Source organism: Artibeus jamaicensis, unplaced genomic scaffold, assembly GCF_021234435.1.
Source record: "Artibeus jamaicensis isolate MK-2021 breed Jamaican fruit bat unplaced genomic scaffold, CSHL_Jam_final contig_1998, whole genome shotgun sequence".
In the NCBI taxonomy this organism is placed as follows: Eukaryota; Metazoa; Chordata; class Mammalia; order Chiroptera; family Phyllostomidae; genus Artibeus; species Artibeus jamaicensis.
The window spans coordinates 1,034,537-1,050,214 of record NW_026521407.1 but is presented as its reverse complement, the minus strand read 5'-3'; the positions used below and the strand labels follow the sequence as shown (position 1 = coordinate 1,050,214).

The following is a 15,678-nucleotide window of genomic DNA, read 5'->3' as shown; positions in this document are numbered from 1 at the left end:
TAAGAGGTGGTTGCAAGGAAAACATCAAGTGGTTGGCATTTGATAAATATTGTTCGTTATTATTACTTGAGAGGCGGCCCTGTTTGTTGTCTGCATTGTGGCTAAGAGACAGGGGGTAAAGTTTGGCTGCAAGGTTGGGCCATTGTCTACTACAGAGAATGCGTGGAAAAATTAGAGGCAAGATACTAGTAAGTTACACGTCTGGTGAGTAACTGCGTCTTCGGGAAAGGCATCTAAAGGCTTGAGAGGCCAGAGCCGCGTGCTGGGGGGTGACATGTGTCCTTTCAGAGTCCTGGCCTTCGTCCCTGTGCTCTAACGGCTCTGCACATGGGACATTCTAATAGCTGAGGCCCCTTCGTGGGAGCCACCGCCTCCAAATAGAGAAGCTGTGCTTTTATTTACCTACACATTTACTTGTGTATTGATTTTCTGTATACAGTTTTACGTCTAATTTTTTTCTTCGATATATAACACTCAGTGAACGTACAGTAAACCGTGTGTGAACTCACCATGCAAGTCAAGAAACTAAGGGCCACGGCACCCCTGTCCAAGTCGTCACAGTGTTAAAAAAAAACCCCATCTCTGGTGCAGTGAGTGTCCACTGTGTATTTAACTTACGAGGAACCAGTGGGAGGATGTGACAGGCAGAGGGGCTGCCTCGTCAGGAAAGAAGGTGCTGGATAAAGTTGGGTGCAGAACCGGTTGATGTCCTGCAGGACCATAAACCCATGAACTGCAGAGATATCCTTGTTACAGGCAGAAATCCTTTGCATTTCGATTAGAGAAAAATAATTAGCAGCTTATATTCTGTAGGTTAGTGCCAGCCTTTAGAACCTGGGCCTCATTGGTAGAAAACAGTGAAGTCGAACAAAACTTCAGCCCCAGAGTCAAGTGGCCCAAAGGTGGGCTTGTTGTACAATCTTATAGTTTAATTTTTCAAAGTGTGCTGCTCTTCATAATTTTAATATGTAACTCTGTGTTTCTAAACGCTGTAATTTTGTTTGAACTGATATTGTACCTGTTGCAAGTATTCTTTTGTACCTCACTTCTTTTGGGCAACACTGGGCTTAAAGATTCACCTCCATGTTCGCACGGAGTTGTGGGTCCTCCTTCTTCTTTGTTGTATAGTATTCCATTTCAGGCTTCTACTGCCTTTTATTGATTCTGGTGGATATTTGGAACGTCTCCATGCGCTGGGTACATCCCCACACAAAATGCCCTCCTGCCCTCTCCTAGCACGCTCCCCAGCTCTCTCCCGAAATAAAATTAAATAAATGGAGGGAGGGGAAAAAAGGAAGGAAGGAAAGAGAGAGCCACCCTCATTCATACTTCCTAGTGTTCCCGTGGAGTGGAAGTGCTGGGTCTTACCGAGTAGGTTCCTTCGGCCAGATGATGTCGGGCCGTTTTCCAGGCGGCTGTACTGATTTACTCTCCACAGTGTGGAGGGTTCCCGTTGATCTGCGCCCTTGGACTTGTCTGTCTTAACCATTTTCATTGTATGTCATGGCATCTCCTTGTGGTTTTAACTCCCCTTTCTCTGACGACTAGTGAGATTGAGCACAGATTTTCATTTGTTTTTAAGAACAAAACACGGTTAGTTTCCGACAGGGAGCTGCGTAGTGGTGATTGAGAACTCAGGATCTGATGTGAGAACTGGGTTCTGACTTACCCACCTTTCAACCGTCTCTTGAGGCTTGGGGATGAGCATATACATTTTTCTTGGACTGACTGAGAAAAGGAAATGAATCAAGCATATATGGGCACCAACTAGGCCCTCAACAAATGGAAGATGTTACAAAAATAGACCCTGGCTAGTGAGCGGATTGTTCCGTCCGGAGCCTGGTGTCCCCTTGTCAGCCGTGATGCAGAACCATGTGGGAGCGGCGTGTGGAGTCAGGCCTTCGTTTCCATCAGGGAGCAGGGGGCTCAGGAAAGAGAATGTCAAGTGGCAGAGAAAGTGTGTTTTCTTCCGTTTGGGAGTGGACCCTGCAGTCCTGGCTAGCGGGGGCCCGGGTGGGTGGGCAGAGCCCTTAGGCCGGGACCCCTAACCACATTCATTTAGACGTCATGGCACCGTCAGAGCGTGGTGTCCTTCCACGGTGGCCCAGGGCACTTCTTCACCTGGGCCTCTGTTGCTGTTTCTGGACTTAGGGTGACTTCCATTTGGGGTCTTGGAAGATCAGAACTTCGATGAGCTTGGAGCAGGCATGAGCCAGGCCTTTGGAATCTAGAAAATGTTTCTTTCCCTTTCAGATGTGCTAACAGCCTTTAATGTGCCCATTTGCTCCTCAAACCATTAGGTCAGTCAGCAGAGGAGTAACACAGATCCCTCCCTGGCTGGGGAGGGGAGGGGAGGGGAGGGGAGGGGAGGGGAGGGAGGGGAGGGGAGGGAGGGGGGGGAGGGAGGGGAGGGAGGGAGGGGAGGGGAGGGGAGGGGAAGGGAGGGGAGGACACCGCACTGACGTTCTGTCCAGCTGCCCAGGCAGAGGCGAGCTGCAGCCTCACTCCTCTCCCTCCGCTGCCTCCTCTGTGCGCCTCTCCTGAGTTTACACACCTGGTGTCCTCTTGTCCCAAAGTTAGTGTGACCTCGAGATTGTCATCCCTTCTGAGACTGAGAGGGTGCTGTTCGTATTTATGCCAGAACGGGAGATGCGAACCAGGACTCCGGGCAGATGCGGGCATGTGGCCGCCTGGCCCCACGCTTGTCCTTGGGAAGGGGCCTGTCTGGCTGTGACTTTGTCCTCATGTGCCCAGCCTCAGCCCTCACTGGGTAATGAAAGCTCCGCCTCGGGAAGTCATTTAACTTCTGAGTTTCATTGTCCTTTTCCTCAAAGTGGGAATTAAGGTGGACCTGTCCGATTTACACCTTAGGGTGACTGCCACTCAGGCCAAGGGAGGTACTGTGCAAAGAGCCTTGATAGATTTACGAGCAGATGTGAAGGTCATCACTGAGAACAGCAACAGGCGGTACCTGCCTCGGTGGGGAGAGGGATCTCTCACGTTCGGCTGCCACTGTGTCGCCCGCCTGGGTCGGACGGCTCTAATTTTATAAATGTTTGCCCACGTATAGTGTCTTTTTAAGGAGCAAGATCGAGCCCACCAGCCAGCACTTGCTTCCCACTCTGGGACTTCATCAGGTTCCTAGAGCTGCCCGAGAGCCTTCGCGCCGCCTGGGAGCAGATGGTACCGTGGTGCCGTGCACAGATGAGGACACTGAGGCCTGGAGGGGAAGGGACTCTCCCAAGGTCACACGAATAAGTGAAGGGCTCATGATCTTTCAGGACTGAGACAGGAAGGGGATGCTGCAGCCTGTGACAAGGACCGAGTCTGTGGGACGCGGATCGGGGATGGCACCAGGCCTTGGCTCCTGCAGGGAGATGTGCACTCCTCCCCGGGGCTCTGTGTCACCCCCACTACTGCGGACGGTCACGCTCAGAGAAGGGGCCTGCTGCCCAGGGTAGCTGGGCCCCCAGCATCAGGGATACCTGGCCCCCCGCTGGCCCCCTTAGGGCCCAGTCAGGCTTCTGTCCGCCTCCACGTATGCCCTTGCCCTCCCCCGGCCATTGGCTCCGACTCCGGGTCCAGCCTCTTTTCATTAACAGAAAGTAAACACAGGAAGCTGACCCTCCCCACTCCCAGGACAAAAGTCAGAAGGGCAGTTGCCTTGTGAGCCTAGAGGCCTCAGGAGGAGTGAACCCTCTGCTTGTCCCCATGACCGATCGCTGGACAGGGCTCACTGGGGGAGTGGGGCTGGGGGAGTGGGGCTGGGGGGGCCTCACCTTTTCCCCTTGTCTGAGAACTTCACCCTGGGGTGCTCTTCTGCGAGGAAGTTCAGAGATCTGATGAGTTTTCAGCCTGGCCAGGGCTGGCTCTGCCTCTTCAGGAATAGGTTCAGACTGTGATTTCTCCATTTGGGTGTGAGGCCCTGCTTGGGTGGAAAAGGAAGGGGCAGGAGGAGGGGAGGGCTGGTCCCGACCCAAACGCCTAAGTGAGGTCCTGGGCTTTGCTGCTGCCGGCCTGCCCTCCTGGCCCAGGCTGCAGCGAGCAGCCATCATCCGAGCCAGCAGAAGGATGCAGGTGTGCCCCATGGCCCACGCCCACAGACCTTTAGCCCAGTTGCCAAGGTGAAAGCCCTGCCTGGCCAAGTGTTAACTCTTGTCCTCCCTGCAAAGCTGATGCCAAGGGTGGGGAGAGAAGGCAGCAGAGAAGGTGGGAGTGGGTGGCCAGAGAGGCCCACCCCGGGCCAGGCAGCTCCTCAGGCGTTGGCCAGGGTTCTAGGGCACAGGGTCACTGGTCAGGACAGAGGGCAGGCTTTGCCTCCCTCCTCTCCCACCCCCATTTTCCACTGGGAGAATCACCGGGCAGGACGCTGGTGAAGAGGAAGTGAGAACCAGCTTCCAGTCGAGTGGTCTGAGGCCTACAGAGAATTCAAGGCTTGGGCCTGCCCGAGTCAGGACCCATTTTTCTCAGTGTCCTGCTCTCTGAGTTTCCTCTGGGTGTGAGGGGAAGCTATTCCGTCACTCTCCATCCCACTTCCTCCCCCACACCCAGCCCTGCGTGGCACTGCTGGGTCACTGAAACCGTGGGCCTCCCCTTGGTCGCTCTCCTCCCACTGGTTCCTCTCTGAAGAGCCAGCAGAGCCGGGTCCGAAAGGTGGGCTGCGGGCCACTGGCCCCTGAGACGCGGGGAGAACGCCTTAGACTCCTGGCCCTGGTTCTTTCTCATCTTACACTTTTTCTATACATATCTTTTGTGTAAGTTTTACAATACACTTTCCATCTCTGTGAAATGATACTCTATGTAATTTATAAAATGCACGTGATTTGGGAGGACTGTGCTGACACATTTCACATGTTGCTGTGCAGCTATTTGGTCAGGCAGCGGTCAGCACACGCTTCCTGTAAAGGGCCAGAGAGTGAATATTTCGGGCTTGGAGGGCCATTTGGCTGCTGCGGCAGCTGCTCAGCTCAGCAGTGATAATAGCATGAAAGCAGCCACAGACGGCAGGGACATGCATGGGTGTGGCTGTGTCCCAGTAAAACTTTACTTCTGGACACCGAAATGTGAATGTCAGGCACGGTGCATGTGTCACAAAATGTTCCTTTTGGGCCCCCCACTCCCATCATTTAAAAAACGAAGTAATTATTCTTACTCACGGACCCTGAGCAAATGGGCCAGTTCGCCGACCTCTGCTCTGGATCCCTGGTTCTCAAATGTAAGCCTGCTTCTGACTCACCTGGGAAGCTTTTAAAAAAATTCGTCGTCCAGAACCCTGGCCCTGATTCTGTCTGTGCCACAGAAGGCTCCGGGACCCGCCTTCGAACGAGCAGCCCAGGTGGGCAGGAGGCAGATCACCTGAAGAGCAGATTCATGAGAACGTGGCTCTGGAAGGTCTGCAGGGCCTTGGCATGCTCGGTCAGCTCAGCCAGTTCTTGCTGAGTGCTGGGGCTTGGGACCGCTCCAGGCCTCTTACTGCCCACTTTTGGAATCTGATCAGAGGAAGAATCCATCTCCAGGAGAATGTCCAGCCTGACATTTCTTGTCCCCAAAGGCTGGGGTCCTCAGGAGAGCATGCTTGGGCACTGTCCTCCATGCTCATGCTGACAAGAGGCAGGACCACCTGGTACTGATTAAGAGCACAGGCTCTGGAATTTGCATGTTCTTGGGCAACTCCCCTTGCCTTTCAGTGTCTTAGCTTCCTTCTTGTGCGTTAGGGAGTTGTAATCACCCCGTCGTAGGTGCGGACAGGTCAGCTGGGCCATGACGTGGAACACCAAGCGCAGTGCCTGGCACCTAGTAGGTGCTCAATAAACAGTCACTGCTGGGGCTGCTCTTGACCAGAGTGGAAGCAGGGCAGCCCCCCGTCCCAGCCACTGGCACATGAAAGTGACCACTCGCATTTGTCTGGTGCCTTAGCTTAGGTGGCTGTTTTCCATTGGTCATCTCATTGCATCCTCCTGCTACCCCGGGGTGTAGATGCCCGGGTCCGGTTTTACAAAGGTGGAAGCTGAGGCCCGGCAGGGTTACGTAGCTCATTCAAGGACACACAGCCCGTGCACTCCTACGAGAACCTGGCTTTCTCTGCCCAGGGCCCAGGGGAAAGTCTCCCCCATCCCAGGATGTGGAGTGGCAACGGGAGGGAGACTAGGTTGGTTTTTGGTGGGTTCTTTACCCAGTGCTTTCGGCCCCTTCAGATAAAATACCACGAGGAGTTCGAGAAGAGCCGCATGGGCCCCGGCGGGGGAGAGGGCGTGGAGCCCGAGCGCCGAGATTCCCAGGACGGCAGCAGCTACCGGAGACACCAGGAGCAGCAGCAGCCCCACCACATCCCGAGCAGCGCCCCAGGTGGGCATGAGGCCGGCGAGGGTAGAGGCCCTGAAGCCAGGCCACCTACAGGATGGGGATAAGCCTCATTCATGCATGCGCGGGCGGGCGCAGCTCCTGTGGCGGCATACACAACACCTGGAAGTGTGCAACGCACAGTCACCTCTGAGAAGTGGGGGGTTGGGCGGGGCTGTGGGGATGCAAATACATGGTATGGGTTTGGTGAGGAGGGGAGAGGGCTCTGGGAGGGGCTGTTTTAGCAGGACGGTTTCTGAGCCCTCTCTCTTCTGTCTTCCAGTTTTCCAGCAGCCCCAGCAGCAGCAGGCGGCCCCGTCCTACGGGGGCTACAAGGAGCCCGCAGCCCCAGTCTCCATACAGCGCAGCGCCCCAGGCGGTGGCGGGGTGAGTAGCCCTGGCCAGAGGGTAGAGACAGGAGGGTGAAGAACGGAAGAGCGAGACCTGAGGCAGCCAGAGATTGATAGGCCTAGGAAGGACCCAAGTCAGAGATTTTTCTTAGAAACCCCACCACGGAGGCCTGGCTTGCCCTGATTTTTGACCCCAGTTCGTTTGTCATCTGCAGCTGATAAGGATCTCAGCCTCCTGGGCAGGGCCTTAGCAGGGCCCTGGGGGGCCCTGTGTTCCAGCTCCGCCCCCCACTTCTTCCCCGTCGGCCCCCACACCCAGGTTTTCTTAGTCCAGCCACCTGGGGGTGGACAAAGCACTCTTCTGCTCTGGGCTTCCCAGACTTGGGCTCTGCTCCCCACTCTCTGACCACCCCCCATGTCCTTCAGCTCTCAGCTTGCCCCTGCCTCTGAAGGGCCCTCCCAAAATATCTCAGTCGAGTGGGGCTCCCCTGACATTGCTGTCACTCCACCCCAGTGGTGTCCTTTAGAGCACTCTGAAACTGAGAACAGTTCTATTTATTAACTTCAGTGTCCCCCATTGGACTTGAAGCTCTGAGTGCGCAGGGCATTGCTCTGGTTCGCTTACCGTGAGCCAGGCACAGAGTGGGCCCTCCTCAACCCTGCTGAATGAGTGAACGAGCACAGAGGGAAGTTAGGCCTTCTTATCAGTGCTTAGAGTTGAGGTTCCAGCTACTCACAGGTGCAGCCGAGCCACCCTCGTGGAGCTCCCGGCTTGAGCTCAGCTCCTCTGGGCTGTGAGCCTGGAAAGTCAGAGCAGCTCGTGTGGGAGCAGCAGGGACGATACTTAGAGGAATAAACTAGCCAGTCCTTCACGTGCTAAGCATGTCCTGGACAGGAGAGATTTGACTCTGAATAAAAGACCCTCTTGCCCTCTTGGAGCTCACATTCCAATCTGAAAGACGAACAAGAAAGCAGTAAGGAGATAGACGATGAAAGGTCAGGTGGTGGTGGCCTGAGCCATGAAGAAAAAGATCGTAGTGGGGTAAGGGGAGACAGACCAGCGAAGTCCTCAGTAAAGCAAGTAAAAGGTGCAAGGAGTCCAGCAAGTGCAAAGGCCCTGAGGCAGGAGTGTGCTAGGGGATTCAAGGACCAGCAGGACGGCTAAGGGGACTGGAGAGGGGATGAGGGAAGGAGATGAGGTCAGATCATGCAGGGACTTGTAGGCACAGGGAGGCCTTTTTGACTGATGAGCTATGTATACAGAGAGAGGGGTTTGACCTGTGTTTTTAAAAGATCGCTCTAGCTGCTGTGTTGAGAAGAGGCCAGGGTGGAAGTAGAGACGTGAGTTAGGAGGCTGTTGCAGAATACAGGCATGGATAGATGGTGGCTACTCAGCCCACAAGGCAGAACCAGGTTGGTGATAAGGAAGCTCGCATCCCATAGACTCGGGGGCTAAGGGAGTAGGTTTTTGTTGTTTGGGGGAAAAGTTTGAAATGTAGTGCTAAAGAGGATGGGGAACCTGAGGAGGATTTGAAGCCAGGGAGTGACATGATCTGGTTTGCATTTCGGGAAGTCCTCCTGAAAGTGAGTGAGCAGTGAGGGGGGCAGAGACTGGTCTGAGCAGGGGACACAGAGGGGCGATGGAGGGGCTCGCTTAGCCCTGGACCTGCTGGTACTGGGCCCACTGCCAGCCCCATGTAGGTCCCAGGGCCTGGCCCCAGAACCACAAGGCTGAGCTGACTCCCCCAGAGATCATTCAATGTCAAGGGCAGTAAGGTTAGAGAATCATGCCCACCTCCAAGACCACAGTTGGAACTCGTGTGCTTTCACTGGGTTTTTCCTAGAGCTTAAGTGTAAGTCTGGCTGAGGTTGCAAGGTGGAAGTCTCTCATGGTACCTGGAGATTCTTCTCCCAAGAATAGGCCTTTGTCCTGAACTTGGGAATGAAGCCAGGCTTATCACAGCTTCAAAAAAAGAAGACAGGCTGGCGTTTGCAGTAATACAGATAACAGTGTACAAGGCATATCGTATTTTGAAACTAACTGGCAGTGTGTCCTTGGGACCTTACTGCATTCCTCTTCCAAGAGGTGGGGCCAGGCTGTTGGGACCTCAGTCCCTGTCTTGTGCCTGCCTCTCAGTAGATGCCAGGTAATTGGGTGCTCTCAGAAAGTGAGACAAAGAGGTGAGAAGCTTCAAGGCAGAGCCTAGCCCTTCCCTGTCCCCCAGGACGGTGGCTCAGTGCTCACCCAGGCTCTGCTCAGGGCCCCAGACAAGAAGGAAGGAAGGAAGGTGGCCAGCCCCGCCCCCACCCCGGCCGCCCTGGGGGGCGCTGGGCCCTGGGCAGTGCTAGGCCCCTGGCTGATGTGCCCCCTCCCCTGCAGAAGCGGTACCGTGCAGTCTATGACTACAGCGCTGCCGACGAGGACGAGGTCTCCTTCCAGGATGGGGACACCATCGTCAACGTGCAGCAGATTGATGACGGCTGGATGTACGGGACCGTGGAGCGCACGGGCGACACGGGGATGCTGCCGGCCAACTATGTGGAGGCCATCTGAGCCCGCGGGCGCCGCCTCGCCCACCCTCCTCCAGTGCATTCCACGGCATCGCATCGTCTTGGGCGTGGCCTGCCCGCCCTTCCGTGTCTCTTGTGTTTTCAGATCTGCAACAGCTTGTTTCTTCCCACTCTCCTCCAGCTGCTTTCGCCAACTGAAGCCTTGTTCTGCCACTTTCGCGGGCTCCTTCCTCTGGCAGGTTTTCCCCATGACCAATGTCTTGGTTTTCTCTCTGGATGGAACAGGTGTGGACCTTCCCGGGGGAGGCTGAGGTCCTTGGGGCCGCTCTGGAACGGGGGTCCCGTGGGCTCCCAGGCCTCTGCCTTCTCTCTCTGTTTTGGCCCCTCGGACCCTCCCGCCCACCACCTCACACACCTGAACATTCCGGGCTGGGGTGAGCCCCAGACCCCCAGGCCTCCCAGGGCAAGGACTCCACACATTCCCCAGAGTGGGGCCCCGCCGCCCTGGTCCCTGGGGTGGGACTGCCACTGTGTAGGCGCCAGTGAGAGGGCTTGGCTCCTAGAGATGGGGCTGCTGGCCCTCTGAGGGGTCCCCTCACCACCCTCTCCCCTTCTCAGAGACAGCGGAGGAGGGTGCAGTTCCCACTTTGGGGTCCGTTTCTCCTCACACCGGTCCTCCGCACACTGTGATTTTGCTCTCCTGTGCCCGCAGACCGGGTGTGGGCTTGGAGCTCCCCAGGAAGCACGGCTTGGGTCAAGTCCTGGCCTTTCTCACTTGTAGGGACAGCTGCAGGAAGGAAGGGAACAGGGTGTTCTCTCCCGTAGCCCTTTTTTTGCCTCACTCTTCCCAGTCCCCGAGGACCCTGGCTTGCCTCCTTGACTGGACGCTGTGGTTCTCAAAGGGGAGGCAAGGCAGCCTCAGGCCTTTGGCCTTAGAGGCTCAGCCCCCCGAGATCTGGGCCGGGGGGGCCACTCCTCCCGACTCCTCATGGCAGGGTGCCTTCCCTTGGCCTCCCCACCCCCGCCCGTCCCCCAGTGGACTGGAACCATGTGAAGCCACAGGATCTTCCATGTCTCCAGGACTTAGCATGTGGGGGGAGGGGCGTGTGTGTCTGCAGGTGTGTGAGCCAGAGTGAGTGTGAGCGAAGGGGCAGGGTGCGGGTGGCAGGAGTCTGTGGGCTTACGTGGGGGTGCACAGAACAGTTCTCCCCTAATACTTTTCTCAAAACCCACGGGGGGGGGCAGGGAAGAGAAGTTCCTTCATTTTCTTTGGATGAAAATTCCTCCTTCCATCCAGAAACAGAGGCAGCCCACCTACCCTTCTTGCAGTGTGCTGGGCAGAAGTGAGGGGCTGGTGGGAGATGCGTGGGGCTGACAGAGCCTGCTGAGACGGGTGGGGGAAGGCATCGTGGCTCCAGGCACATTCTCGTCTGCTTTCCCTGTGTCCCGCGCTGCAGACAGGCGCCAGAGGAGCCTGCGTTACCTACGCTGTGGGTGCCTTACTCTGGGGGCTCTCGCCCCAGTCCTCTCCCTTACTTAACTAAAGTCCCCTTGAGGTGTTGAGAGAGGGTCCCAGGGCTACAAAACTGGACACACAGACCCTGGGGTGAGGAAGGGAGAGTGGTGCTATCTCCAGGTCCCTTCTGTCCCTCGCTGGAGGCTGTGACAACCCTGTCCTGGCTTCATTCATCTCTAGGCTTTCTCGTTCCCCTCTGGGCCTCCCCCTCCATCTTCGCCCTGTAGGACAACTTTGCATCCTCACACCCTGCGGTGGTGGGCCGCAGGCACAATGGGCAAGTCCTCCCCGCCTGTGAGTCAAGTTGGAAATATTTACCCCAACCAGAGAGCTTAGGAAATGACTGAGGGGGAGGAGCCCCTGCCTGACCAAGCACCCCTTTATCTGCTTGGCCTCAGCCAGGTGAGGACTGGGGGAGGGTCTCATACTGGGTGATTTGGGGGATGAGGGAGCGATATTGGGGGCCTTGGGAGAGGCGCTGGGTCACCCTGTTTCCTCTTGATCTCAAAGCACAACATGGATTGTGGGACCAAAGGTCAAAGATGTGTCCTGCAGAGAGAGGATCTGTGGTCGGACGGGCGGAGGAGGAGCAAGGAACAGCCTTTTAACTCAGCTTCATTTCCCTTCCAAAACAAGGCAGGCCAGCCACTGGAATCTTGCTGCTGGCCCTCCGCTCCTCCCATCCTAAAAATAGGGGGCCTTTTCTTATACACCCCAGAGAGAGGAGGGACTGGTGCTGAAGGACGCAGGGGCTGCTGGGAGTCCTGTTCCTTTCCAGAACTATCCATCCCTAAAAGAGCACAGACGCAGGGGCTGGGTGGAGGCCCAGGTCTTCTCTCACAGTTCACAGAGGTCTTTTAGCCTGTATCCCAGGAAAGAAGATACAGCAAAACTAGAATGTGAATATAACGTTAGTGGACCAATAACAAAACGCAAGAAGCCCAATAGTGAGACAGTGAATTTTCTCAACACTGCTTCCTGTTTTCTTCCTGATGTCCCTCCAGGGAAAACTATTGCTTAATTTCTGCCTTTTTTCCCCTTCACATAAGCACTTTTGGGCCTCCCCCCTTTTTTTTAATAGCTGGAAAATGCCACCCACAGACCTGTATTTAAAAAGAAACAGAATTGACCGTGTGAAATTTGCCTCTGTCCAGACATTTCATCCGTGTGTGAGCCGTCATTCATCCTTTTATATGGGGTGGTTGTCTTCCTGGTCTGTTTGGTCCCCTCCCTCGTGGGCTTGTGCTTGGGATCCAATCCTTCTGGCCTGTTATGATTCTGAACATTTGACTTGGACCACAAGTGAATCTGGTGACTCAAATAAAAGTATAATTTTTACCTGCGGACTTCGTTTTCTCTCTGGCTCAGACGTGCAGCTGGTGTGTGTGTGCCATCTGTTTGGGGGCGTCGGCCCGTCACTCTCCTGGGAGCCCTGCCATCCTCCAGGGAGAGACCAGTTTGGAAGCTGTCAGTCTAGGGTGGCAGTTTGCCTTGGCACGTGCTCCCTGCTTGTGGAGGACTTCCCAGCGTTCTGCTCTGGCTACATCCGCCCGCCCGACTTGCGGGCACACCCAGAAGCCTCCCTGAGTTCCTGTACTCCCCGACTGCCCCCACTAGCCAGGCCACTCCCAGGGCAGGAAATGGGTCAGGTTCATTTTAAACCCTCAGAGCTTGCGCAGGGCCAGGTGCAACTGCTCTGCCAATATTTGTTGAATTAACGAATGAGCTCAGCAGGCGGGCAGTTGCAGCTCTCTGCTTGCTCATAGTAGGGACTCAGCTCTCTGCTCGGCATCCTTGAGGAAAGGAGATGATGGAGAGACAGGGACAGTCTGCAGTCCCTGCAGGGGAGGGAGAGGGAGGAGGCCATCTGCTGGGTGGTCTGATGAACCAAAGCGGTATTCAGGATACCTTATGAATGTGACCTTGAACACAGGTTTTTTAATTTGATCTTATTAGCATGATACCTTATGAATGTGATTTTGAGCACAGGTTTTTTAAATTTGATCTTATTAGCATGATACCTTATGAATGTGATTTTGAGCACAGGTTTTTTAAATTTGATCTTATTAGCCCTGGGAGAGAAGTAACTACCTCAATGTCCATCTTACAGATAGGGTTCACTTAAACCCAGAAAGTTGGTGGGAGTCTCGCACAGCTGGCTGGAGACCCAGGGCTGGAGGCCTTAGGAACCCCAGCGTGATGCTCCCAGCCTCCCGCCACCTTGCTGGGGTGGGCTGTGTACCCGTGGGCGTTTCACGGCTCATTATGTTAATCTCCTGTGCTCTGTTCTTTGCTGCAGGACCCCGGGGGTCTCACCTTGGACTAGAAGGCCAGGCGGCCTCCTCCCTTCTGTCGGGTTGGGAAGGGGGCAGTGGTAGAGAAGAAACCCAGACCCTTCTGCCCTGGCTCAGGGCGACCAGTCCGTCTCATGTCTGGCTGTTTGTGGGGAGGGACATTTCCCATTTGGGGCTCAGGACGAAGGCATTCCCTCGCTTCAGGACAACAGCAGGGTGGAGAAGAAAAGGGCTTCCCCGAACTGAGCTTGACTTGAGCTTCCCTAATCAAGGGGATGATAACAGTCAGGTGAATGACAGGCAGGCCCGCGTGTCAGCAGGGCTGAGTGATGTGGGGAGCGTGGGGAGCACCAGGCAGCACTGGGTGGGATAATTAAAGACGCTACCGACACCTGCTTCTCTTCTGAAGGAGCCGGCTGCCTGATATTTTCCCACCAGGAGGGAATGAGTTGGCAAATCTTGCCTCTTGCAGGCCTTCCCCTTTTGTCTGGGATCCGCAGCAATTTGAGGGCACAGTCAGTCTGCCTGGCGGGTGGGGGGTTGGTAAGCGCTCTGCCTCCAGGGGATGGGCCAATGGGAGGAGTTGCTAGACCCTCTTCTACCAGCATGAGGAGGGGAGATACCAATTCTTCACCCCAGACCCTTCAAAAGACTAATTTGGGGACACAGCCATGGACATTAGGCCTCAGAGATGTCACAGGAAATTTTTTAATTTAGTAGGAAATAATTAAAGCATAAAAAGACATAAAAGCAACACAGCACATAACTGAATACCCACCACCCAGCATACAAAAATAAAATGTCAATTTTTCCCTTGCCCCTCAGAAGAAGCCACTTGAATTCGCCTTTCTAGACTCTGTTACTGCACAGGGATGGGCCTGCGAATTCTTTGGTGCCCTCCCTAGATGTAACACCAAGCGGGGCTCTCTGAAGAGGATACAAAAGGGACACGAGGACGAGAACGTGGGTAATGACCGCAGAGAGGCAAGGAATAGCGAAGGAGAGACCTCTGGTGCTCACACTGTAAATGGAGCGATCTGAGCCAAAACGCATCACAACCGGAGCAGCGGCGCAGGCAGGGCTGAGGGGCATTTCAGACCGAAGGTGGGGGCGGCAGTTGGGGCAAGAGGGAACAACGTGGACTCCGGAGTGTGCAAGCCGAGTTTTGATTCTTGGTCTCTGCCATTCCCCGTGGAACATCAGGCAAGCTCCTGACCATCTCGGGACGAGCGTTATTCACGGAAGACGGGAGGTTGAAATCACATCACATGCACTATTCGCTGCAGTTTAGAAACCCCTGTGCGTTAGAGACTCTCGGGACCCTTACAACTTGCCAGGGGCTCACCCACCTCCCAACCATTGTTTTTCTGAGATAATATGCCGTGATGCGCGAGAAGAAAAGGAAGACGGGCGGTCAGGAAGATTCATTCCTAAGGGATCTGGATAGAGATCAGATCTCCTCCTAAGTCCATGTCCTGCAGACTCCACTTCGATACAAAGGGGTGGCATTGGGTTCCTGGAGAGGAAATGAGCCTCTTCAGTTCTGCCGGGTCTCAATGAGCATTTTCTTGGTTACCCGCTGCCAGGCTTTATGATTGGTTGGCTGTGGGATGTTGGGGGAGGAGGGAAGCAGTTGATGGAGCTGCAGCATCCCTTAGTCTCCCCCTTGGAAGGGGGAGGGGAAAACGAGGGCCGAGCAGCGGAGGGAGGAGGGAGGGAGCCATTTCTCTCCGTTGGCTGCAACCTCCGTGCTCACAGCTCACATTTCCCTGGAATCCAGAGGCCTCCCGGCGAAGGACTCCATAATGCTGGATATCTTCATCCTGATGTTCTTTGCCATCATCGGCCTGGTCATCCTCTCCTACATCATCTATCTGCTCTAATGGCCTGCAGCTGCGGCGGAGCCCACAGCATGCTCAGCGGCGAAGCATGAAGCTGACTGGCCGAGCATCCTGCTTGTTGACGCACCGGTGGATTTTTGCTTCTGGTCATTATTTCGGGTATTGATTCAAAAACAAAATTAAAAGAGATCTTGTTTTTCTATTTTTTTTCTCAGATGCGTTGATGTAACATTTCTCAGGCCACTCAGAAAAGAGTAAGAACTGCCAACATTTTCTTTGCAACCATAATTTAAAATGATTTTTTTAATGAAAAAAAAAATGAAACCCATACTGCAAAGCCTTTTTAGGTAGAATGGGCAGGGAGTGGTGTGCATGATGGGAGGGGCTATAATTTCGTAGTTTTTTTCCTTCAAGTTGTTCTAACTCCGAAGTTGTCCATTCTCTCCCCTTAAGTAAAGAGAAACACGTCTTACATGCCCACCTAGTGGCTTACAATTATGGTTACAGAACTGCATTAATTAGTGACTCATTCTCACTTGCGGATGAGATAGGAAATGAAATTTACTTGGGAGTGGGGTTCTGCGGGGAGATGTCCATTCTTTCCCAACCGAGGGCTTTGACAGAGAGAGGAACTCCTCGTTCTTCTCTTAGTCCCCAGAGACAGAGACCAGCAGCAGGAACGGAGCCCTTTGCTGCCATTCCCATCTGAGGCTTGTCCTTTCTGGGTCTCTCACAGCTCCTGCTCGCCCGTCCAACAGGATGCCTCTATCAACAGCAGCAGACCTGCCGGCCAGCAGACCTCTTCCAGAGCCTTCCGGATACGGTCA

The 15,678-nt window shown here is 54.8% G+C and overlaps 1 protein-coding gene across 3 annotated transcripts in view; it reads left to right on the top strand.

The window, feature by feature from the left end:
* LASP1 (LIM and SH3 protein 1) overlaps positions 1 to 12,054 on the top strand; it is a 37,717-nt gene extending 25,663 nt beyond the window's left edge. For all 3 annotated transcript variants that reach the window (XM_037140622.2, XM_053656215.1, XM_037140623.2), the window contains 3 exons: positions 6,195 to 6,345; positions 6,623 to 6,726; positions 9,070 to 12,054. In XM_037140622.2, the coding sequence (XP_036996517.1) occupies positions 6,195 to 6,345; positions 6,623 to 6,726; positions 9,070 to 9,243 (429 nt within the window). In that variant the 3' untranslated portion in view covers positions 9,244 to 12,054. The remainder of the gene's footprint in view (positions 1 to 6,194; positions 6,346 to 6,622; positions 6,727 to 9,069) is intronic.
* Positions 12,055 to 15,678: the final 3,624 nt, after the last annotated feature.